Below are 22042 nucleotides of genomic sequence, written 5' to 3'. Positions count from 1 at the left end.
GTATTTAGAAGAAAGGACAATGAAGGTCATTGAAACACAAAAGTCCAAGGCTCCTGGCATAGGAATACTTTATTTTCTGTTAGGAGATATCTGTACATTAAAGATCAAGTGCCACGTGAATTTCCGAAGTTCATAGAAAGTTTAACCGAGGCGCACTATGCAACATTGACAAAACATTTTTGGGGACCAAAAATTACTCAAAGCTTGAAAGGAAGGTCAAGACGATCTGCTTCAGCTTGGTATCTGAGTCCGGTGAGATTGAGCCATCGGCCCTGTAAGGAGATTGGATAACATTGACAATTATGAGAACTCATTGGGTTTATAATCCATCCATGGCACAGACTAAGCATATTCATAGATTTACTCAATCTGTATTTAAGTCCCTTGAACATGCATATTGGGTGTCCAGGCAACAGGCAGAATGTGCAGTAGACAATCTTTACTGACCTAATTGTTGCCAGGAGGTCCTGGTGTTGGCTAAGAACATGCTGCAGGAAAGCCTTCTCAAACTTTGTGATCTTGCTGGGCTCCATTTTGTCCAAGTGTCCCCTCACACCGGCGTAGATGACTGTCACCTGCTCCTCAATGGCCATGGGGCCTGCACGGTATAAATGAGGACATATTTAATCACACTCAAGAGTAAGAAAACATCAAATAAATGGCAAAAGCTGAGGTCTTTTTGACAAAATTACAAGTGTCTCTAAGCACCCTTTTAAATTCCAGAAAATCAAAAAAGGGTGACTTGCAGTTGACCAAAACAAAACAATCATTCAGTGTAGCTCCATGGCAGGCAGGTACTCACAGTACTGTCCCTGCTTCAGGAGCTCCGTCAGACGGACTCCACGGTTCAGCAGCTGCTGGGTGGCGGCGTCCAGGTCAGAGCCGAACTGGGCGAAGGCAGCCACCTCACGGTACTGGGCCAGCTCCAGCTTCATGGTACCAGCCACCTAGCACACAAGGACGGTCAACGCTGAGATCAAACATGTGTTGGATTGATCGGGAACCATTTTATTCTACAATTCCACTTGAGCCATTTAACTGTGGCATTTTTCAGCTGTGTCACAGTTAGGCACTGCTGACACCATGTTTACATCTGAGGTCTGAGAGCTTACCTGCTTCATAGCTTTGGTCTGGGCGGCGGAGCCGACACGGGACACAGACAGACCCACATTGATGGCGGGACGGATACCCTTGTAGAACAGCTCAGTCTCCAGGAAGATCTGAGGGGGATCAGGTTGCAGAACGTTAAAAAAATAAAATTAAAAAAAGAGAAAAAGTCATGAACCCACAGGTACAGCCACAGCTCCCCACACACACACACACACACACCTGTCCGTCTGTGATGGAGATGACGTTGGTTGGAATGTAGGCCGACACATCACCAGCCTGGGTCTCGATGACGGGCAGAGCAGTCAGGGATCCGCCTCCAAAGTTGTCGTTCATCTTGGCCGCTCTCTCCAGCAGACGGGAGTGCAGGTAGAACACGTCTCCCGGGTAGGCCTCGCGGCCGGGGGGGCGACGCAGCAGCAGGGACATCTGACGGTAGGCCACAGCCTGGGGAGAGGGGGGGGGGGGGGGGGGGGGGGAGAGTGACGGGTCAAATATGATGGAACAAAACGGGACCACAAAGCGATCAAAACATACCCAAAACAAAAGTATTCCTCCAAGCACACTGACATATGTCCCGACTAACCTGCTTGGACAGATCGTCGTAGATGATGAGGGCGTGCTTGCCGTTGTCCCTGAAGAACTCTCCCATGGAGCAGCCAGAGTAGGGGGCCAGGTACTGCAGGGGGGCGGCGTCGGAGGCGGTGGCCGACACCACGATGGTGTACTTCATGGCGTCGGCGTCAGTCAGCCTCTTGACCAGCTGGGCCACGGTGGACCTCTTCTGGCCGATGGCCACGTAGATGCAGTACAGCTTCTTCTTCTCCTCTGTGCCTTCGTTGAAGCGCTTCTGGTTGATGATGGTGTCGATGGCAATGGCGGTTTTGCTGTGGAAGGAGGATGATGCATTTGGAGAATTTACATTTGACAGTTCGAAACAAATGGGTCAAATTAAATCCGTGGTTTGGGGGAATAACGATACACCTTCCAACTGTAGCCCCAGGCCCCTCTCAACTTACATAATCAAAGACTTCTTCACACAAATGAGCTCACTTCTACTTACCCAGTCTGCCTGTCACCAATGATAAGCTCACGCTGGCCACGGCCAATGGGCACCAAGCTGTCGACGGCCTTGATGCCAGTCTGCATGGGCTCCCTCACAGAGATACGAGGGATGATGCCTGGGGCCTTCAGGCCCACACGCCTACGGATACTGGAGCCCAGGGGACCCTGATGAACAGAACACAACCATTCCATTTGACCAGCAATACAGACAACCAGACTTCCTAAATGTTCACTTAACCTTGACTTGATTTTTTTATTTTAAATGAGTCAACAAACTCATTAGAATCCAAAAGATGTTTAACATGTTTGACAACCTTTGCTTCCTCATCATCAAGATGCATCTCACAGCAGATCAACTTATTTTGCTGACCTTGCCATCGATGGCGTTTCCCAGAGCGTCCACCACGCGGCCCAGCAGCTCCTCGCCCACGGGCACGTCCACGATGGCTCCTGTCCTCTTCACGATGTCCCCCTCCTTGATCAGCTTGTCGTTACCAAACACCACCACACCCACATTGTCGGGCTCCAAATTCAGAGACATGCCCTGGGTAGGTGAGAGGATACGTGGTTGACAAGCAGGTGTTTCAGGAGTGCTAAGTTCAGCCAAGTATTTTTATCGGACAACTTCTCTACCAGATCTTTATGTTTGGCCAAAGTCATTCTGTATGAACAAAGTCAAGCATACACCTCCCCACACTTCCTGTAGGGCAGTGCAGCTACAGTGCAGCTACAGTGCAGCTACAGTGCAGCTACAGTGCAGCTACAGTGCAGCTACAGTGCAGCTACAGTGCAGCTACAGTGCAGCTACAGTGCAGCTACAGTGCTTCTCCCGCATAACGTACACGAAGACCTTTACAGACAGTGACATAAAATGAGGTTAAATATTTGGGAAGCTATATTTCCATACTGAAGCCTACTGTACAGTAAACTTTGTATCATTTACAACAGCTCTGATTTCTTTTAATCATACATTGTTTGAGCACAACAGATATCTGGCTTGAAATGTATTAATTGATGCCCAAATGTATCTCCCTTGGTCTGCAAAGACCTTCTGAATCCCCACCAACCCCATATCGTCTCACCTTGAGTCCAGAGGAGAACTCCACCATCTCCTCAGCCTGGACGTTCCTCAGACCGTACACCCTGGCAATACCGTCACCGATGGACAGCACGCGGCCAGTCTCCTCCAGGTCGCTGCTGGTTTCAGCCCCCATTATCTTCTCCTCCAGGATCGATGACACCTCCGCAGTGCCTGCAGAGCACAAAATAATCATGCGACGACATTTGTCAAACTCATTTAATATTTTAGCAAGGTGTAGCAACAAAGAATATTGTCACTACCCCCTATCCAGCATTGAGGGAGGCTGCCTGAAACCTGAATACTACTGGGATTAACCCATTCAATACAGTCAGCATGAGTCCAGCACTGACCTGTCTTCACCAGCCATGGTCTGCTGGTGTGGAGGTGCTTGACTCCTACACATGCAACAGGGAGACTTTTGGAAACCTGCAAGGAAAGGTTCAGAAAGACAAATTTGAATGGCAAGAATGAAAATAAGTGATCCTCAGTCTGCTCTAAGTAACAGGCATACTAGTAAGCACTCTAGCAAGTGTCTAGGTACTGCATGACCTTGCAGAGTAATGTCACAAATTAAATTGCAAATAATTACAATTCGTCATGTCACATCTCGCTGGTTCGTAAGCCATCAAGTTAACTTCCGCCTAGACATGCATGTCCTGAGACCTCAGCTGAGTTAAATAACACTACTTGCAGTCATTATACCACTAATACATACACTCGGTGTCACATCGTGTGCCTAACAGTCGTGCATGCTCAGGACAGCGCGTTTGAAAACTTGTAGCTATGTGGATTAGTACAAAATCTGACCTTCAATAACTAGCTAATGACATTCATTGACGTTGCTTTCATGCAGAACTGCACCGTCAATGAACATAAGGTCAAGTCTACAGTTTTTCATGAAACTATTAAGAAACATGATGAACTTTTGTCTCAATCTATGGCAGGCATGACCAACATCAAATGTCAATGGTACGCACTTCTATGAAACAAGACCTCAAGTGCAAGATGGCGGTGTGCATGCACGGCCTCGCCATTTGCCAACATTGACCCACTGACTGCAAACATGCATGGTAAAACACATTCCTTTAGTAAAATAATGCAATTTAAATGCTTACAAATCCGGCCCGTCTTGGCAGAGTGCGGGCAAGGGCCGCAGCGACACGAACTGACAGCATCTTGATGTTTCTACGCGGATCTGCCCTACTCCAGAACCGGCTGAATTGCGTAGAGCGGAGTGAAGAAGATGGAGGACACAGCAATGATTATAGAAAGGTCACAGTGCCCCGGAAACACTATATCCAATTTACCAATAGTTTTTGTTTTATGCTTATGTACGTTTAAGAATGTTTTTCATACCATAATGGTGCAATAATGTCTCACCGAGTCATCTTTTGAAAGTTTTCTCCCGGTATGGTTAAATGCACAAATTGAAAGCACCAATTTTGCTATTATGAGAAATAACGAATGTTTAAAGATCCATAATGGCTACTTTCATGTTAATTTGCTGGAATCCTACGACGAATGGATCTTCTCTGGATCTTTCGTAATACATTTGAAGTCAAATTCAAAACAGCCGAGATAATTTAACTTTATCCAAAACATTTACTCTCTCAGCATAGGCTATCTCGGCACCGCGGTGCTCTAGATAGCCTGTAAATATGTCAAAAAAATGAAAGAAATTGTGTGCATAAAACCGTACCAGAAAATGTCTAATAAAATTCCTTAAACAGGCTCTGACCGTACTACCTAAACGAGTGTATTTCAAACATCCAATCACAATCTCTCTCCAGCCGGAAGTGTATGGAAGAACTAGATTGAATGGAGCGCGAAACGATAACAATCAGATCCGCTCAACTCAAATTACACCCTGAATCCTCGCTTGTTCTACTGAAACTTTTTGCTACGTTAGTTTGTTGAAATGTGTGAAAAAAGCAAAAAGGTTTGATTTTTTTGTGTGCTTTATTGTTTATTACAGACTAAATTATCAGTTACTTAACGTCTCCTGAATCACTGTTAAGACGATGCAGTGTTTGTGGTGTCTTGAACAGTCTAAGTAATCTAACTAGTTACGTTAGCTCTGCTTTCTCATTTCAGGTCAGCCAGTGGCTCACCTCTGTCTTTGGAGATCAACCGGTTCCACAATATGAGGTCAACACACAAACTGTGGACATACTATACGAGCTCGCTGTAGCAAGTGAGAAAAGATGCAACGAGACCGCTTTGCTCATTGAGGACCACAAACAGAAAGCCTCTGAATATCAGGCTGATGGTAGGTGGAGGTACATGTCCTCATAGCTAGGCTATTTTAACGAGTTATTTTATTCAAAGTGAGATTAGGACTAGAGGTATAGTTTTGGTAGTTGGTACCAAGTAGTAAGGTAGTAAAGGCAACATTTGAATGACGTGTTTGATGAGAATATTTTGTTTTACATTTGTCTTTATACAGCCACCCATCTCCAGGATGTTGTTTTACAAGGAGTAGGCCTGTCTGCAGGAAGTTTGTCAAAACCTTCATCTGACTACCTGTCTGCCTTAGTGTCCTGTGCCATGGTGCTTGGAATCAAAGACACTTCTCTTGAAAGGTAAACAGATGTTAAACTGCAGTGCTGCCTGTCTGCAAGTCCACATACACAACAAACTTTTTTTCATAGAGGGTATACTTGGTTCGTTTTTGCCGTGTCTGTAAAAACATGGCATTGTCTCATAAAACATTGTCTGTGAAGCTTTATTCCTGCAATGAATAATTTGACCAACGAGCTCCTGGAAGCTGAGAAGTACGACAGGAAACTTGACCGAGAGCTCAAAGCAGTCAGGAAAAGACTAGCAGACACTTTGGTTCTACGGAAGACTTTACAGGAGTAAGTTCACTTCTGTTAGGATTCATATTGTCATTTACATGGTTGTTTGAAATATAACATTGTTTTGAAGGTTCATAGTCACTGTAGCTTAATCAGCACATTGTAGAAGGTACATTGTCAACACTGTTATTCAATTCGATTTCTATCTAACTCCAGGGACCTTGACAAAACAAAGGATGCTCAGGCGATAGAGTCCGCCAAGGCTGAGGAGAGGCTGCTGAACATGGATTTTGTGAAAGCAAAATCCAAAGATCTGTCATTCCGGAACAACATGTCCGCGGTTAGTCAATTAAATAATTAATATACTTTAGTCACCTGGGGCTGGTGCAGTGTATAGCCTAACATACAGTATCACATTTAGCCTAAAATGCCCAAACTGCATTTCAAATTGGAGTATTATACAATATCATATGTAGTATTAAGCACATTTTTTTGATGTTATAAAACTGTCATTGCCATAGTATCACACTAATGGCCATGTTGCTCCATTACAACTATGTTGCCATGTTCTTGAATCTTCACTTGCAGGATCAGCTTGCAAAGAGGCACATGGAGAATCGTCTCTCCCACCAGTCACTGATGGAGCTTTCAGAGGTAGGCCTCAGTATTCACACATAGCAGACACGAAACAACACTTGAAGTCAAACTGTTATTACAAAAAGTATTTTCTCTTTCCTACCTACAGGAGGTTGCCACGTTGAAACAGGAAATTGTGCCTTTGACAAAGAAGCTGGAACCTTATAGAGACTTGAGCCCTGTATGTTGTTTCTTAACGCTGAACATTCAAACACACACATTTTGTATAGTGTGTACTCAGATCAATTGTGCCATGTTTTTTGTCTGCAGAATCTCTCTCTTGCACAAGTGAAGATTGAAGAGGCAAAGAGGGAATTGGTGAGTTTTTGCCACAGTATTTGTATAGTTGTTTTTTCCTGTTCTCAAGACTCTTCCCCAGGTGTTCTAAAGTCTTTTTTATTTTGATGGGACACGCACCCTTTTAGATTTGGGCTTCACGTTCTCATTTTAAGTTATTTTTCTTTTTATCCAAGGCTGCCATTGATGCTGAACTCGAGGCGAAGGTGGACTTCATGAATGCGTCCATACCTAAAGGAAGACCCTTGTAATGACGAGCCTGTTGATTTTAAATAGTGAAATGCTTATTGAAGCATTTTCACCTTATGGACACTCAAGCTTGTGTATGTTGATGTCCCCATGTATGTTTCGCATGACTAATAAAACATTCTTACTTTATGTTTCCCTTAATTTCTGTATTGACCTTCTTGAATGTATCAATAGTCCCTGTTTACAAGTGACATAGTTCATATTATCGATTCATCCTTCAGAAGGAAACCTATTGGGATTGTTGGGCTTCTTCTTCGTGACTCGACCCAAAAGCTCAATGTCTCACATGTTTTGTCAAACACTAATGACAGTGGAAACAAGGCAGGGCCAACAAAGTGTGACACAATCTTGCAGCAAGATGGGTTCTATGGGACAAGTAGGTTCAGTGATTACTCTTTCTGTACAATCCAGGCACTAACTTCACCATGGACTCTTGGGTGCAGTAGGTTAGACAATACATGTCAAAGAATACATTCCAAATGTTATAAATAACAAAAATATGTACGCTACTAAGAAATAATATTTTGCCAATAAAACAGGTCTATAGACATTGTGCCAACTGTACAATGCAACGTGCTTCTGTGTTTATTTTGCAACGTAAAGTAAGAATGTTTTATTAGTCATGCCAAACATACATGGGGACATCAACATACACAAGCTTGAGTGTCCATAAGGTGAAAATGCTTCAATAAGCATTTCACTATTTAAAATCAACAGGCTCGTCATTACAAGGGTCTTCCTTTAGGTATGGACGCATTCATGAAGTCCACCTTCACCACGAGTTCAGCATCAATGGCAGCCTTGGATAAAAAGGAAAATAACTTTAAATGACAATGTGAAGCCCAAATCTAAAAGGGTGCGTGTGCACACTTGTGTAGCTCTAATCGTAGGATTAGTATGAAACCTAATGTGATTATATGTAAGGCATGTGAGTTTGAGTTAACTGATGCGATTGATATATGGCAGTACACTGTCACAGTAGAATTCTGGCAACTGCTTCGGCACGTAGCCTGCATACTCCTCCACTGCGACCGGCGGCGCTAGCTTCAAAGTCAGCCGCCCACACACTACGGATATGGCGCATAGACTTTAATGTGAACAACGGCTGATGGGGACATTTTGAAATAGCTAGCGAAATAGCTAGCTAGAATAACGTATCCTACGGTTTAAGTGGACTAAGGTCCACTTCACAAGTTATACGTTCTTTATTACGTGTGTATTACCTATGCATGTTAAATTAGGGTTAAAATTAATGACGATGTCAAAAAAGTCAGACACTGGAACAAGAAGAGTATAACATTCCCGGTAAGTTGTTGCTGAGCGTAGCTTACACTACAGACAGTACAAAGCTAGCGCCAAAGTGTATAGCTAAATACTAGGCTAATAGATGGCAGTCTGGCAGCTAGCTAGGTACTGTAGCGCTAGCTGGAACATTATCTGGCAAGTAGGCTGTGTGGGTAGCGCTTCGTGTCGAGTGGCGCAGGTGCTCTACCGTTCCATCGACTGACAAGTTAAAGTATCATAAGCAGCATATTATATGTGCAAATATATTCAAGTTTAGTATGCAGGCAAACCAACCGCACTTAAACTGAAATGTAGTACGTCCGAAAGGCTAGTAGGGGCATTCGTTAAGGTATTATTGGGCGGCCCGGGGTGTACCGTGCTATACCATTGACCAAGAGTGTCGTGTAGGTCGTGTAAAATAAGGTTACTGCAAGTAAATTACAGTATAGGAGAAATTACATGATGCACTTTTCATCTAATGATCATCGGGTTGCTGCGCGTAACCACCGTTTTTGGTGTAACCATGCGACCTGGGACGTTCGGTTTTAAGTACGAATGAACCTATAAGGTACTGGGCTCGCAATGCAGCCAGCAAACGCAAATGCCGTAGTGTAGTGCAATGGTAGACCGTAGAGGTGAGACTGATCGTTGATGGCCTTGGTCACCCCCGTGTTGTTCATACATGATAGATGAGACCCCGTCTGTGTTATCGAGATGTTACGAAAAGCGTCCCATATTGAATTTAGGAATGGCCGACATATGGTTTAGGGTTAGTTAAACGCGACACTATAATAGCCAGCTAAGCTATCAGTATACAGTATGGCAAATAGAGAGCTAGGTTTCACATGAAGCATATGGCTGGTTGCATATGGCCTCAATTGAAACATTTCTTGTATTGAAGTTCTTGATCGGTTTACCAGATAACAATAAGGTTGAGTGATAACTTTTTCTTTATTGGAAGGCTGTAGTTGAGTTCCTGTCCATGCGCAGTCGTCTATGAGAGTCTGACTGTGGGGCTCTGCACTCAACTAGCATGAAGATGGCCGACTCAGAGAAGTCAGAGGAGTATTTGGATTCTGAGATCCTCCCCGAGTGTCCTTCAGAAGAGGGCTCCACAGGTGCCGCAGTCCGCGGGGAGCAGGACGAGACACTGAAAACAGAGACGACGACCACCACCAGCTCTCCGCCTGGGGAGAAGGAGGTGGACAGCCCCCTGCAGACGGAGGGCGAGCCGGGCCTGCTCTCCATGCCCTGCCTGATGAAGGAGCTCCGCAGAGACTCCCCGGAGTCCCAGCACGCGTCCACCGGCAGCGATACAAAGCCCGCCGCCGGACGCGTCTACGAGAGCGACTCCTCCAACCCCTGCATGCTGTCCCCCTCCTCCAGCGGCCACCTGGCTGACTCGGACACGCTGTCCTCGGGGGAGGACGCAGCGGACGCCGGGCATGGAGGAAGGGCGGGGGGAACCAGGGACGGCGGGGCCGACCCGGGGACGGCGACAGGCGGCCAGGCGGCAGTGGCCGCGTCGGGGGGGCGCAAGTCTCGGCGCTCGCGCTCCGAAAGCGAGATGTCCACCCCCAACACAATGGCCGCCAAGAAGAACCGCTGTCATCCGTCGGCGGCGGTGGCGCCCGGTGCCGGGCCGGAGAAGCAGACTAACGGGCGTCTGGCAAAGGTCAAAGGTCACCGGAGCCAGAAGCACAAGGAGCGCATGCGTCTGCTGAGGCAGAAGAGGGAGGCTGCGGCGAGGAAGAAGTACAACCTGCTGCAGGACAGCAGCACGAGCGACAGCGACCTCACCTGTGACTCCAGCACCAGCACCTCCGACGACGAGGACGACGAGGCTGCCGGCAAGACAATCAACACAGACATCCCAGGTAATAGCCTGAAACACACACACACACCCGTGCACACACACCCGTGCACACACACCTATGCACACACACACCTATGCACACACACACACACACAATAGGTAGCAGTCTATAATTGAACACATGCTGAGCTAACACCACCATAGCCACGATAACAGACATCATGCTAAATACGCGTAGCCAAGTCAATCCAAGATACACACACTGACTGGTACCTGTAGTCACATCCCACATGTCACTTGGCAGTCACTATGAACCTTTCCCACATCTCTCGACAGGGTTCGAGATGAACTCATTAAGAACACTTCATGAGTTATAACCAGTTGTCAGTCTGCTGACATGCCAGACCAACACACGGGTGCTTCTGGGTTTATGTCTGTTCATCCCCTCACATGGATGGCCTAATAGCTGAAACACTGAATGTCCCGTCATTTTCCTGTCACACCGCATTAGTCTCCATTCACCATGACCCTGCAGGTTACACCCACTGTGTATCACAACCACATGGTCACCTGAATCACCTGTACTGAGTGTTCTGTATTTGAGTCAACTTGTTTTGAATCATCGTTTGCATGTTTGGGGGTATCTAGACACCGTGTAGTGAACATCGTCAATGGGCTGCTCTCCACGTGTGTGGTTATCGGGGGTGTGTGCAGCCGTTCTTAACCTCCAGCATTGACTGTAAATAGACAATGGGCCCATGTTATATGAGCTGCTTAGGCTGAGTGAGCTCCCAGTGTTGTGTTAACATCGAGTGCAGCCGCAGCCTCGGGGCGCACTCGTGTGGAGTTGCTCGATGGCACGGTCGTCACACGGTGATATAGCCTCTGTAAGATATGTGGCATGTACTGGAAGGTCGCTGGGATCAGAACAGAGATCAACCCCTAGAGGCTAATCTCCACTTTGGACCAATTAGACGCCAACTCGCGTCGAGTTGGGTGTTTTGTCAGGGGTTTCCAGTTGTTCGCTCAAAGTCAGTCCCCCAGCCCGGGCGGATGTCACCTGCCTTCACCTGGCCTGCCCGATTGGCTGGAAATCCTTTCGATGTTGTCTCTGCGGCCTTTAATTGTCACTCGTGTCCCTGTGCGCCATGCTGTTGTTGTTGTTGTTGTTGCACCTCAGCCTTAAAGCTTTGTTCCAAACTGTCTCCCGGTTCTTTCCTAGTAATGAGGGCCTAGTCTCAGGTGTGAGCTTTTCATTTACAGGGGAGGGGACTGTGTGTGTGTTTGGCCATTAACCTCAGCATAGAAAGTCAAACAGAATCAGCCCAGGACTGTCATTTTGAAATAGCCCCATAAGCCTAGGCTATTTGTTCACAGTTTAAGATGGCATTCTAGATTCTTCTCTTACTCTGGTTCTCTGGTTGTTGGCACAGCTCTCATTCTGGCTCTCGTGGATACAGTTGTGATGTCATGTGAAGGATCTGGTGTAGGAATTCTATGGGTTGGTTAGAACAGCATCTGTTTGAGAAGATGCAGCTTGTAGCCTATGCACCTATGAATAGTTTGTTAAACTTGCCTAATGTCCTAGTTCATTCATTTGTTAAACAAGTGGAACCTGTGGTAGTGTGTTTGGGGAGTGTGTGTTTGACGTTGCGGACGTGCGTGCGGGTGTGTGGGCTGTAGTTAATTATCTACCTCTGTTTTATGAAGCAATATTAGTCTGTGCATTCTTAAGCCTTAAGACTGGGTAGAGGCATCCTGCGAGTCCCAGCCGTGTGTGCCTCTCCTGCAGCAGAGCGTTCTCCTCCATACTGGATCTCTAGACCTCCATATCAACCATTACCGCATTCTTCGCACACAGACCAGACCGCTACAACTGCATGACCTAGTCCATCCGCATGTCAAGAGTCGATCTGCACGCACCCCCCTCTTTCTTTACTCTCACCCCCCCCCCCCCCCCAAAAAAAAACAAAACAACACAAAACAATAAAAGTCCACCTCCAAGCAATGCAAGTATGAAGTTTCTTCTCCTGCTGCTACCTCTGTGTGTTATTCTCACGGCTTGGCCTCAATGTCTTTAAAGCTGGCTTCAGCCGTGCGGAGGGATCCGGCGTGGGCGCTCCGGTCCACGGCCTGCTGGACGGCGGCCCGTGGGACCGGAACAGCATCGGCGGCGTCCTGGAGGAGGCCATGACGCGCTTCGCCGTGATGCAGCGGCAGACGGAGGAGCGCTTCCGCGTGTGGATGGAGAAGCTCACGCGCCTCGACTCGGAGGACGACGACGACGACGACTCGTCCAAGCGCTCGAGCGAGCCCCGCGAGGGCGGCGGACGCCGCCGCCACCACCACCGCCACCGGGGGCCGCGCCCGTCCCCGCCCAGCTCCTTCCTGCCGTCCTCGGAGTCGCAGGAGACCATGACGGCGTACCTGTTGGCGCGCGAGAGCGCCAGCCTGACGCCCGTGCCCCTCAACAACAACAACAACCTCATGCCGGAAGTGGCCACTCAGAACGGAAACCTGGACGTGTCCGACCCCGCCCTGCTGAACGTTTAGGTCTCCCCGGTCGCCCGTCGTCGTCGTCGTCGTGCTTGTTGTTGTTGACGTCGTCTTTTTGATGTTGGTGTCTCACAGGGACGACCTCCAGTAGGGCGTTACTGTTTTTCTGAATGGATCCCGGTTCTCGACAGCGTTGCGTACACGACCATAAGACCCAGAGGTGGATCTGTTCTGGGGGGAGGCAGACCTCGCACCCAGCCCGTGGTCACACTGTCCTCAGCCCACCTTTTGTGCTGGCTCTGTTCTCGACGGCGCGGTGTTCCTGGCTTTAGTGAGGATTTTTTCTTTCGTACAAGTTTATTTATAGACTTAGTATTTGATGCCAAACCGACATACAATCAGTCAACTTCATTGAGGTGGAGTTGGTTAGATGGGACTCCTCTCCGGTCTGTGCAGGACATCTGCTGGCACTGTGAATCACTGTGAGATACAAATATGTTGGGATTTTTATGTTGTTTTTTGGGGGGGAGAACAGTTCGCTGATTCAGTCAACAAGGCCAAAAGACTTGTTTCTATGGCTACGTATAAAGCTAATTCCTCCAATCTGACAATAAGCATCAGGCTAGATGACACGGGACATTGACCCCTCCTCTCTAAGTCAGGGCTCTTCATGTATTGCTTGCAGTATGACCGATTCCAAAAGTTTACATGTTTACCAGCTTCCACCCCCCCACACGCGCGCACACACACACACACACACACACAGTCAGCTCATGTTCTAGAGATGTGCATTACAGCACCCTGTCGGCCAGTAGGCAGGGGACTGCTGCTTCATAGCATGTGCCTTGTGTAGGTGGGGAATCATTGTGCCATTGACCCGCTGTGTGTCTCCTGAGAAACCATATGGAACCAGTGGATCTGAATCTGAATCAAAGACTGGTTAAATCTTTCATAACCTTTATTTTGGTGGCATAGCTTTACAACACCAAACATGTAGCCTACTAATAATAAATAGCTAATTGTATTCTGAATGCAATATTTCTAACCCACACCATTTCTTTAATCAGATTGGATGTCAAACTTACACCATCTTTTAGCCTATGTTTAGAATGTGATTCTTTTCCTAGCCTTTTTTATTTTATTTCCATGATTGGCCATTTAGATTTGTCATGTGTGTATTAATGCAGTATAGAGATGCACAAATCATCAAGGAAACCTGGCTGTTCACGTGTGGCTCAAGATGGCTTCACATTTGTCATGCTGTACTGGCTATTAGCTGCAATATAGAGAGCCTCACATGTCCTTCAATACCTTCAAGGTCAAGTTCACGGGCCGTGGTCCACCGTCTGTGTCTGTGGCCTCGTCAGTGCTTGAAGCAAATGCTGCCTCTTTGAATTGTTTAGTACCTTACCTATCGAACTGAAACCAGGTCTTACACCAAGTGACTGAGTTGTTCCGCCAATAGAACAGACTGGCCTTTACAGCGCATGTTGTCGAGTTGATGTTTACCAGTTCACTGAAACAGAGCGGGTGGAAAAAGTGTCCTTTCTTTGGTTCTGTTCACGAGGGGTTGAGACCCCACCCCTCCCTCCAGCTAGCTTTAGATAGATAGGAGGCATGGGGTGCTGCAGAATCTGACCTTCACCATACTACCTAGGTTATAAACCCAGCACCTGGCCAACAGGGGGGAACAAAGTGCAGGATACCCAGTCGTGGAATGTCCAGAACGTTCTATACGTTTGGATGAACACGCACTGCGCCGTGTGCAGACCAGACCTGCAGACAAGTCCTGGGAGTTTGTTTGTTTCTCTTGTCTCTTTTTTTCCTTTTTAAAGATTTCAATTCTGTACTACTACGTCACTACATCAAGTTATCTTCTGTGCATGTGGTCTACCTGATAGTTGTGTAAATATTGGTATAGCCTAATAGCAGACGGAGAGACGTTTTCCAGGAGCACGTGTGCAAGGCAGGCGCTTCTGTCTGGGCTGGTGTTCCTGGCCCCGGGGGTCAGCTGCATCACATTTCCTGTGTTCGTTTGATGCCTTCAGGATCTTCTCTGTCTTTTTCATCTCTCGGCCCCTTTCTGTCGAATTTCAGCAATGTATGAAAACTGCTTCCATGTTTAGCTCAGTGGAGCTTAGCTCCGATTTTATTTTGATTGAAAAACATTTTTAAAAGATCTCTGCCTGTTTTCACGTGTTGCATTACATTATCCTAGATATAGCGGTCTTCCATTTTTGTTTGATTGAGATGATCATGTCCCTCACACGACTGTAGTAATGCTTCATCTTTCTGACCACTGCTCACAAAAGAGAATGCTGTACGACAGTGGAGTTATGTTTCTCCTTTTGAATCATTAGAATTTCCATAGAGGACAGGCTTGGTGTTTACCAAAGAGATACTCTTGGTTCATATGTGGTCTTTTCTATCTTCACCAGCTCCCCAGGTTTCAATCTGGGAAGTAGTTGGCATCTACGATAACATAGGTGACCGCGGTCAGTGCCATCCACCCTGTTGACTCTGCCATGACTCCTTCCCACAATGCACTGCTCTCTCCCCCTTTTCTGACACACGCTGTCCAGGTTACCTCAGACATGTGCTCAGTCTTTGGGCTGGAGTGTGTGTGTGTCACCCCCCTAGAGACTGCCCTGTAGGGTACTACAGACAGGGGCTTCATTCCTAATACACCCCCAAGGCCCATTCAGTCGACACCCTACAGTCCTGTGCATGGCTGTCTGAATGCAGAGAGGAAACATTTATAGGGCTTAGGGGTTTGTTTGGAACGGAACCACACACTCAAAGCACCCCCCCCCCCCCCCCTCTACCAGGGAGTCAACATGACAGGCAGCTAGGACTCTCACAGGCTAAATACAGGCCAAGGTCAAGTCGAGTTCTGCATTCTGACATGTATTTTGGATTTTCTGGTCGTCCAACTACTGCTGCATCTGCATTGACTTGCCTTATTGTATTCGCAGTGGAAGATGACCTTCTGTTGACTGTTTTTGTAACGATTGCATCCAGTAGGAGTTGATTTGTTTGAGAATGGCTGTTATTTGAAAAGCATTAAAACGGAGACCTAAAACTGTCTTGTGGTACAATTTGTGTGCTCGGAAAATTATTCCCAGGAGACTTTAATGGTGTCCCCCATGCTTGTGTGGACATTTTTGTAAACATTTCCACCACCCCCCCCCCCACACACACACACACACACAAAAAACAACCATTAAAACAACTGAACTCATGGGAATAAAGTTGTTTTATGTTTTGGTGGTGGTGGTGGTGGTGTTGGTGGTGGCGGCGGCGGCGAAGCGAAGTTCAGCCCCATAACAACATGGGCGACGAGCACATTATAAACACACAGACCTCATTCAACTACCAAGAGCAGCGTGTTTCTATTCATTTGCAAGAGCATTCATTTCGATAGGGGAGCCGTGCCCCAATGACACGGCAACAGTGAAACATCGTCCAATACAGAGAGGACAATGAGGACATCCCCAGTCAAGGCCATCTGTGCGACCTCATTTGAATAATGCAGTTGTTTGTGTGTGTGTGTGTGTGTGTGTGTGTGTGTGTGTGTCTTCTGCAGACGGGCCTCCAGTAGATGGCCACTATGATATTTCAGACACTGATTCTAACCTGGAGAGTGTGAATGTGGGGACAGTCCGGACCACGGTGATAAGGCAGGATGTAAAACCCCTCAGGGACCAGGAGATGGCAGCCAGGCGCCCTGTGGGGTGTATAAGAGCGCTCCACTCTCTCCCAGGTAACCCCACCCCCTCCAACCCCACGGTGAACCAAACGGGTCCTCCGCCCGCTAGGAAAGCCGCCCGGTGTTTACTGTGCTACCGCAGCTGAGTGAGCCTGGAGAGGCCTCGGGAGCTTGTCTTGCACCGAAATCCATTTGAAACACTGTGTCCTCTGTTGTTGTGTGTCGCTCCTCGTATAATAACCTCGCTTAGGAACCGCCCCCCCCCCCGTCCAGACAGTCGTTCACTGTCTGACGTCTCCATTGTGTGATGCTCCTCGTTTCCTCATCCCTTGTTCAACTGCTGTTTCTGTGTGTTCCACTGGGGGTATGCAGCTCTCTGTGTCCATGCTCTCTTTCATGGGTGATGTGTGTGTGTGTGTGTGTGTTTGGCTGTGCTGTGTGTGTTCCAGGCCACATGGAGGCAGAGCTGTCCCACAGGGAGCCCGCCCAGCACAAGGGCCAGATGGAGTTGGCCTCCTCCGACAGTGAGGTGGAGATCGTCGGGGTGCAAGAGAACTCGAGGTTGGTGTGCGAGCCCGTCGAAAAGGCCTACGGAGCTGGACTGTTCTTCGACGGCTGGGTGTGATCACCCAGTAAGATTTGATGACTGGGTTTTTGTACTGCCCGAGTGAGATGTTATTAACGGTGGGTGGTGTTCATGATGTTTTCCCCAGATGCGCCCATCCCAGAGGAGGGGTGATCCAGAGCCTGTCCTCCTGGACACCAAACTCCGTGGAGCCCTACAGCAGTGGCCGGCAGGGCCAGCTCTGGACTACTATGTCCCCACAGCCCAACTGGGTGTCCCCCCCGGAGGTTGTGGACCTCACCCTGGACGAGGACACCCGACACAAATACCTGCTCTGAACAACTTGTACACTGAAGACCCTCCGTTCTGCTCCCCTTCTTCCTCCTCTGCACTCCTCTGCGCTCCCACCCCCACCACCACCCCTCTCAGCCCCACGCTCCCACCCCCCCTCCCACCCCCACCCCTCTCAGCCCCACGCTCCCACCCCCACCACCACCCCTCTCAGCCCCACCACCACCCCTCTCAGCCCCACGCTCCCACCCCCACCACCACCCCTCTCAGCCCCACACCCCCACCACCACCCCTCTCAGCCCCACGCTCCTGTGGTCGGAGAGATATTCATCCGACAGGGAAAAGAAATAGGGTGGCAGAAAAACGTGGCCAGTAAGGGGCTGGGTTTGAGGGTTTTGCCTATTGGGTTACTTACACCTGTCTAATCCCTCCGCTCTCCAGAAGGGTGAAGAAGGGTGTAGGGCTAAGTAGTTGATGTAGAACGTGGCCTGCGTATCAACCCCCCCCCCCCCCCCCCTCTCAAGGTGTTGTTGGCCACACCTATAACCCTGTAAATCATGGACTCTTCCTGCTTCTGAGTGCTATTTGTTTTTAACCTCATTTACAATCTTGGTGTATCAAAGCCATTTTTACTATTGTGATGACGACAATTCCCTGGTTGTGGTCTTTAAGTGAATGGGGGGGACAGGACGTCTATATATGACGTTAATCGTCTGAAAATGAACTAGAGCAGGACAAGTGGAAAACAGATACAGAGGGTGTTTTACAGAAACCATAGCAATACTACCCCCCCCCCCCCTTTTGAGTACCTCATCCACACCCTTGAGGACAATGACAGGTGTGTGTACTATACAGTATGGCGGTTAGCCTGGTAGAACCAACCTGATCTCGCCAGTCTTCTGAAACCAAAACGAGAGCCATGCGAGGCCCCGGTCAGTGTGATATACCAGGCTGCGGTGTGATTGGCCGGGCTGCCGTATGACAGGCCAGGATAGGCGCTGCTGTGCGTGTGTGGGGCAGGACCAGTGACTCCTGTCGCCCGTCACTGCTGCTGCTAACGGCATGCTACACTACAGACCTCCTGGCAGCCTCAGCTCAGCCTTCCTCCCGACCCAGAAGGCTCCTCTTGCCTGACTGCCTCCTTCCCGAGTGCATCACTCGCCTACTGTCATGACCGAACGGGATACGCTCAGCACTAATTTACCCCCTAAGCACTTAAGAAAGGTATGACAGCTGACCTGACCTGATCCACCCTTCGTTAGCTTTTGGAGAAGAAAAAAGCAATTTTGATGGTCCATTTTAAAGTCTCCACAACCCAGACTCAAACTAGGTGTACTGCTTTAATCACCGTTATTTTGGGGCGTTCCTCACAGTGACGAGCTGGATTAGCGTTTGTCTTCTTCTGATGCAAGATGCAGTGAGAGGAACTGTTGTCCAGTGAAGCTGTCTGAGTGGTTAGAGGGAAGATTCTCCAGCCCTGCAGTTTGTCCATCCCAGCAGTGTGTTCCAGAGCAAAGATAATGTCCCATCACCAAAAGACGTGTTTGCTGTTCACAGAGCCATCTGTGGACGTCTTCAAACCACAACAATCACATTGTTGTTCCCCAGACACTAAACCACCCATTCCCTAGTTTTTACTCCCTGTTCTCTTGGCTGTAATCTCGCTTATGTTTACACATTCTAATCTTTCACAATCCAAACAAGCATCTAGGCCCTAGGGAATAGGGATGATTGTGGCATTGTGAACAGGTCCAGGGCGACCATGGAGAGACTGCAAGTGTCCCGGGTGTTGGTGGTCAGTGAATGTTCTGTCAGACCCCTGTGGTGCAGACAGGCCCTCTCCTGGTTAGTGTATGCGTGTGTCTGTCATGTGTCTTTGTTGAAGACCACCCCCAACACCCCCCTTCCAAACCTCTTGGGACCCCTCGATGACAACCGATGAAATTAATCTTCCATTGAACATTGCAAAGCAAGATGGCCTGAATAACCTTGGAATGTGCACTATTTTCTTTCAGAATTATGTATATTCTTTTATCTTAAAAAAAGAAAAAAAAAGAAATTCAAGACGGCAGATTTTTGGGTCGTCCCTTCAAGAGATATTTTAATATTAGATGTGAATTTAGTAAATAGGCAAAAAGGAAAGTACTGAGGAGAGTTGTGCCCGTTTGGGGGCCTTTTATTGTGTAGAAAGAAAATATATTTTAATGTATGAGCTGTTTTCACCCTGAACCTCAGGGCGTCTTCCCCCTCCGCCCCCTCTGTAGTTCTCATCCTCTCTTTCTTGTCCTCCTTCTATGTGGTCTCACCCATGTTCTCATGTCTAATGAGACTGGAGACAAGCTTGTCTAGTTTGATCAATTATCTGAATTTACACATCAGTCCTGTTTTACCGCATAAAACTTAATCCGTCATTGGCTGGCTTGATGAAGCATGTCACCTAGGTCCTGCTTGTCATGGAGCAGAGAGAAATGCCACTTACTCCAGGATCTCCACCAAAGCCTAGTGGAATTAGTCGATGAAAGACCAGAACAACAGAGACGTGATATTTAATTAAACCTTTGGCCAGCTAACTATTTATCTTTTCCTTTTCACGTACAAAATATATTTTCAGCTCTTGTATGTTTTTTAACTGAATTATTTTGTGATGGGTATATGAATTTCATTTCTAATTGAATGTTTTAACATCATTGCTCCCTGTCTGAGTATACACAGGGGTGCATTACCATGACATCATATTTACTTTGAACTTCATCACCATCACTGTTTTTGGTTCCTCACTGGCCAGTTCCTTTCTGCTGTTTTCAGCTAGCACTGAAATGTAGGTTAGGATTTCAGACCTCCTTGCATGCAAACCTGCTAAAACCATTCATGTTTTGTAGCTTCTCATCATGATTATTATTATGTCTGTTAGAAGAAACATTCGCTCATGCCTTGGGTTCAGTGGTTTGCTTTCTGTGAGAAATTATGGCAAAAATGCTTGAATATGGTTGCACATACCATTTGTTACATTACAAGTCAAATATCAATATTCTCCCTCATTAATGTAATCTTTTTTTGTTCCGTTATTTTCATTTACTGTCAGTATTTTAAATTAACAAAAAGATGTGTTGATATTTTTTGTTGCTTCTGCAAGACCCTGACTTCTTGAAAATATATGTATGTAGAACAAAAGGAAATTATTTTAAAAAAACGAAATAAAGTATTATTTAAAGTATGAGTGTGTTGTTTTATTTCATCTACTTCACTCTCGTGCCATATGACAACTAGTGTTATCGTTTGCTATGAGATCAGTGAGATTAGCACATATAGTGACCCCTAACCTTGCAGGTGGTGTTGGTATTATAAAAGTACATAATCGTATGTGTGTGTTAGCAAGACGGTGTATAAGTATGTGCCTGTGCACTGCTGAGGGGGGTTGGGGGTTGGATCTCTCATTGTCTCGCTCTACCCTGTGGCCAACTAGTCTAGACAACTCTCCTACCCATAGACAATATGACCCCCTCAACCACAAAGAGAAAGGGTCAGAGGTTGTGGGTGAGGCACCTGCCACTAGGGTGATGTGTTGGCTCCAATTGAGAGCACAATGAGATCCCTGAGGCCATGACAATCTGCCCGCTCTAACCCCAACCCCGGAGTCTTTCTGTTTTCCCCTGCATAGGTCTTCAGCTGTATGCTAATTCCCATGGGCACCACTGGTCCCAGTCTGCTTGAATGTCTATACATTTTTCATTATTCATGAAAAGAAATGGTTAAACAAAATTATATGTTGTGATTTTTGGAGAGTATTGTTAATTTTGTAACGCGCGACCAAAGCACTAATACACACGACAGCCTATTATACATGACTACTAAGTGCTGACTCCACCACCAGAGGGCCATGTTTTGATAGATATTCTGTACATGTCACAGTATTCCTAATTTCTGTACAATAACCTATGCATGTCTGTCTGCCTGTGTCCTGTGGTTTGTTTCTTCAGTTTCTAATCCAATTTTAAAACCCATCGACTCAGTTGTCTTGTGATGTCACGGGGGTTAATGCACTCGTAGTTTAACGGCAAGGTAGGTTTGATAGTGGGAATAGGACAATAGGCAGTAACATGAATTGAGAGAGTATAAAGTTGAATTGAGAGTGTAAGGTTGAGGTAAGGTTATACCAGATGCAGCAGCGTGTGCCTTGTCTCCGTAGACAATAGAACAGACCAGTGCTGCTGGAGAGGAAGAGCTCTGGGGGTCTTTGTGTGAGAGACCAGAAGCTCATGCTGGTGGGTTGGAGGCTGGTGCAATCCTTTGCGTTGTGGTGAGAAGAGTGGCATATGGGGTTGGATTTTCGTGACCACCTCCCTTCCCCCGTCCATCTCACCTACCCATCTGTTCCAATGCCAGACCCGACTCTTTAATAATGGTCGTGAAAGCTCTAAAAAGCTGCTTGTATATAGGCTACTACCATACGGATATTTTACCTATAATTATTATTATCATTCACATGGGTCAAATGTCACGTGTTGACACAATGACAATCTGCATATTTGTAAAAGTACAAACCCAAACGAAAATATGATGAGCATTTGACAGATTTTTACTGACATCTCCACTACCTCTTTGTAATTCAGAAAAGACTCGTAGCCCTATACCCAGATCTGATTGGCTT

The 22042-nt window shown here is 47.1% G+C and overlaps 3 protein-coding genes across 5 annotated transcripts; 2 read left to right on the top strand and 1 right to left on the bottom strand.

Moving 5' to 3' along the window:
- Positions 1–51: 51 nt before the first annotated feature.
- Positions 52–4520, bottom strand: atp5f1a (ATP synthase F1 subunit alpha). Its single transcript, XM_084687931.1, has 11 exons — positions 4369–4520; positions 3604–3679; positions 3255–3424; positions 2543–2716; positions 2171–2337; positions 1694–1994; positions 1330–1554; positions 1113–1220; positions 803–947; positions 448–598; positions 52–272 (listed from the first exon to the last, which is right to left on the bottom strand). The coding sequence occupies exons 1-11, from the start codon at positions 4426–4428 to the stop codon at positions 194–196; spliced, it is 1656 nt and encodes a 551-aa protein (XP_084544057.1). The 5' UTR covers positions 4429–4520; the 3' UTR covers positions 52–193.
- Positions 4521–5050: 530 nt separating this feature from the next.
- Positions 5051–7362, top strand: haus1 (HAUS augmin-like complex, subunit 1). Its single transcript, XM_084687292.1, has 9 exons — positions 5051–5192; positions 5348–5522; positions 5700–5835; positions 5977–6111; positions 6268–6391; positions 6640–6705; positions 6797–6868; positions 6958–7005; positions 7161–7362. The coding sequence occupies exons 1-9, from the start codon at positions 5172–5174 to the stop codon at positions 7233–7235; spliced, it is 852 nt and encodes a 283-aa protein (XP_084543418.1). The 5' UTR covers positions 5051–5171; the 3' UTR covers positions 7236–7362.
- A 776-nt stretch (positions 7363–8138) lies between these two features.
- Positions 8139–17541, top strand: ark2n (arkadia (rnf111) N-terminal like PKA signaling regulator 2n). 3 transcript variants are annotated; one of them, XM_084687818.1, is made up of 5 exons: positions 8173–8538; positions 9479–10394; positions 16416–16592; positions 16988–17099; positions 17252–17541. In XM_084687818.1, exons 2-5 carry the CDS (start codon positions 9551–9553, stop codon positions 17439–17441), a joined length of 1323 nt encoding a protein of 440 aa, XP_084543944.1. In that variant the 5' UTR covers positions 8173–8538; positions 9479–9550; the 3' UTR covers positions 17442–17541. The 3 variants fall into 3 exon arrangements, with proteins under 3 accessions (XP_084543945.1, XP_084543946.1, XP_084543944.1); XM_084687820.1 differs by lacking the exon at positions 16416–16592 and having other exon boundaries at positions 8165–8538; XM_084687819.1 differs by lacking the exons at positions 16416–16592; positions 16988–17099; positions 17252–17541 and adding an exon at positions 12417–15911 and having other exon boundaries at positions 8139–8538.
- The last annotated feature ends 4501 nt before the right edge of the window (positions 17542–22042 follow it).

Source organism: Hypomesus nipponensis, chromosome 22, assembly GCF_054491055.1.
Source record: "Hypomesus nipponensis isolate SF chromosome 22, ASM5449105v1, whole genome shotgun sequence".
In the NCBI taxonomy this organism is placed as follows: Eukaryota; Metazoa; Chordata; class Actinopteri; order Osmeriformes; family Osmeridae; genus Hypomesus; species Hypomesus nipponensis.
The sequence above is the reverse complement of the archived record's forward strand: the minus strand, read 5'-3'. Positions and strand labels throughout refer to the sequence as shown.

Excerpts from the sequence above, each read along its gene's own strand:
- ark2n (XM_084687818.1), top strand. The coding sequence starts at position 9,551 with ATGAAGATGGCCGACTCAGAGAAGTCAGAGGAGTATTTGGATTCTGAG. Across the intron at positions 16,593-16,987 it reads AGCGCTCCACTCTCTCCCAG|GCCACATGGAGGCAGAGCTG; the intron begins GTAACCCCACCC and ends TGTGTGTTCCAG. Across the intron at positions 17,100-17,251 it reads GGGGTGCAAGAGAACTCGAG|ATGCGCCCATCCCAGAGGAG; the intron begins GTTGGTGTGCGA and ends TGTTTTCCCCAG.
- haus1 (XM_084687292.1), top strand. The coding sequence starts at position 5,172 with ATGTGTGAAAAAAGCAAAAAG. Across the intron at positions 5,523-5,699 it reads CTCTGAATATCAGGCTGATG|CCACCCATCTCCAGGATGTT; the intron begins GTAGGTGGAGGT and ends GTCTTTATACAG. Across the intron at positions 6,869-6,957 it reads CTTATAGAGACTTGAGCCCT|AATCTCTCTCTTGCACAAGT; the intron begins GTATGTTGTTTC and ends TTTTGTCTGCAG.
- atp5f1a (XM_084687931.1), bottom strand. The coding sequence starts at position 4,428 with ATGCTGTCAGTTCGTGTCGCTGCGGCCCTTGCCCGCACTCTGCCAAGA. Across the intron at positions 3,680-4,368 it reads TGCCAAGACGGGCCGGATTT|GTTTCCAAAAGTCTCCCTGT; the intron begins GTAAGCATTTAA and ends CTTTCCTTGCAG. Across the intron at positions 599-802 it reads CCTGAAGCAGGGACAGTACT|GCCCCATGGCCATTGAGGAG; the intron begins GTGAGTACCTGC and ends TATACCGTGCAG.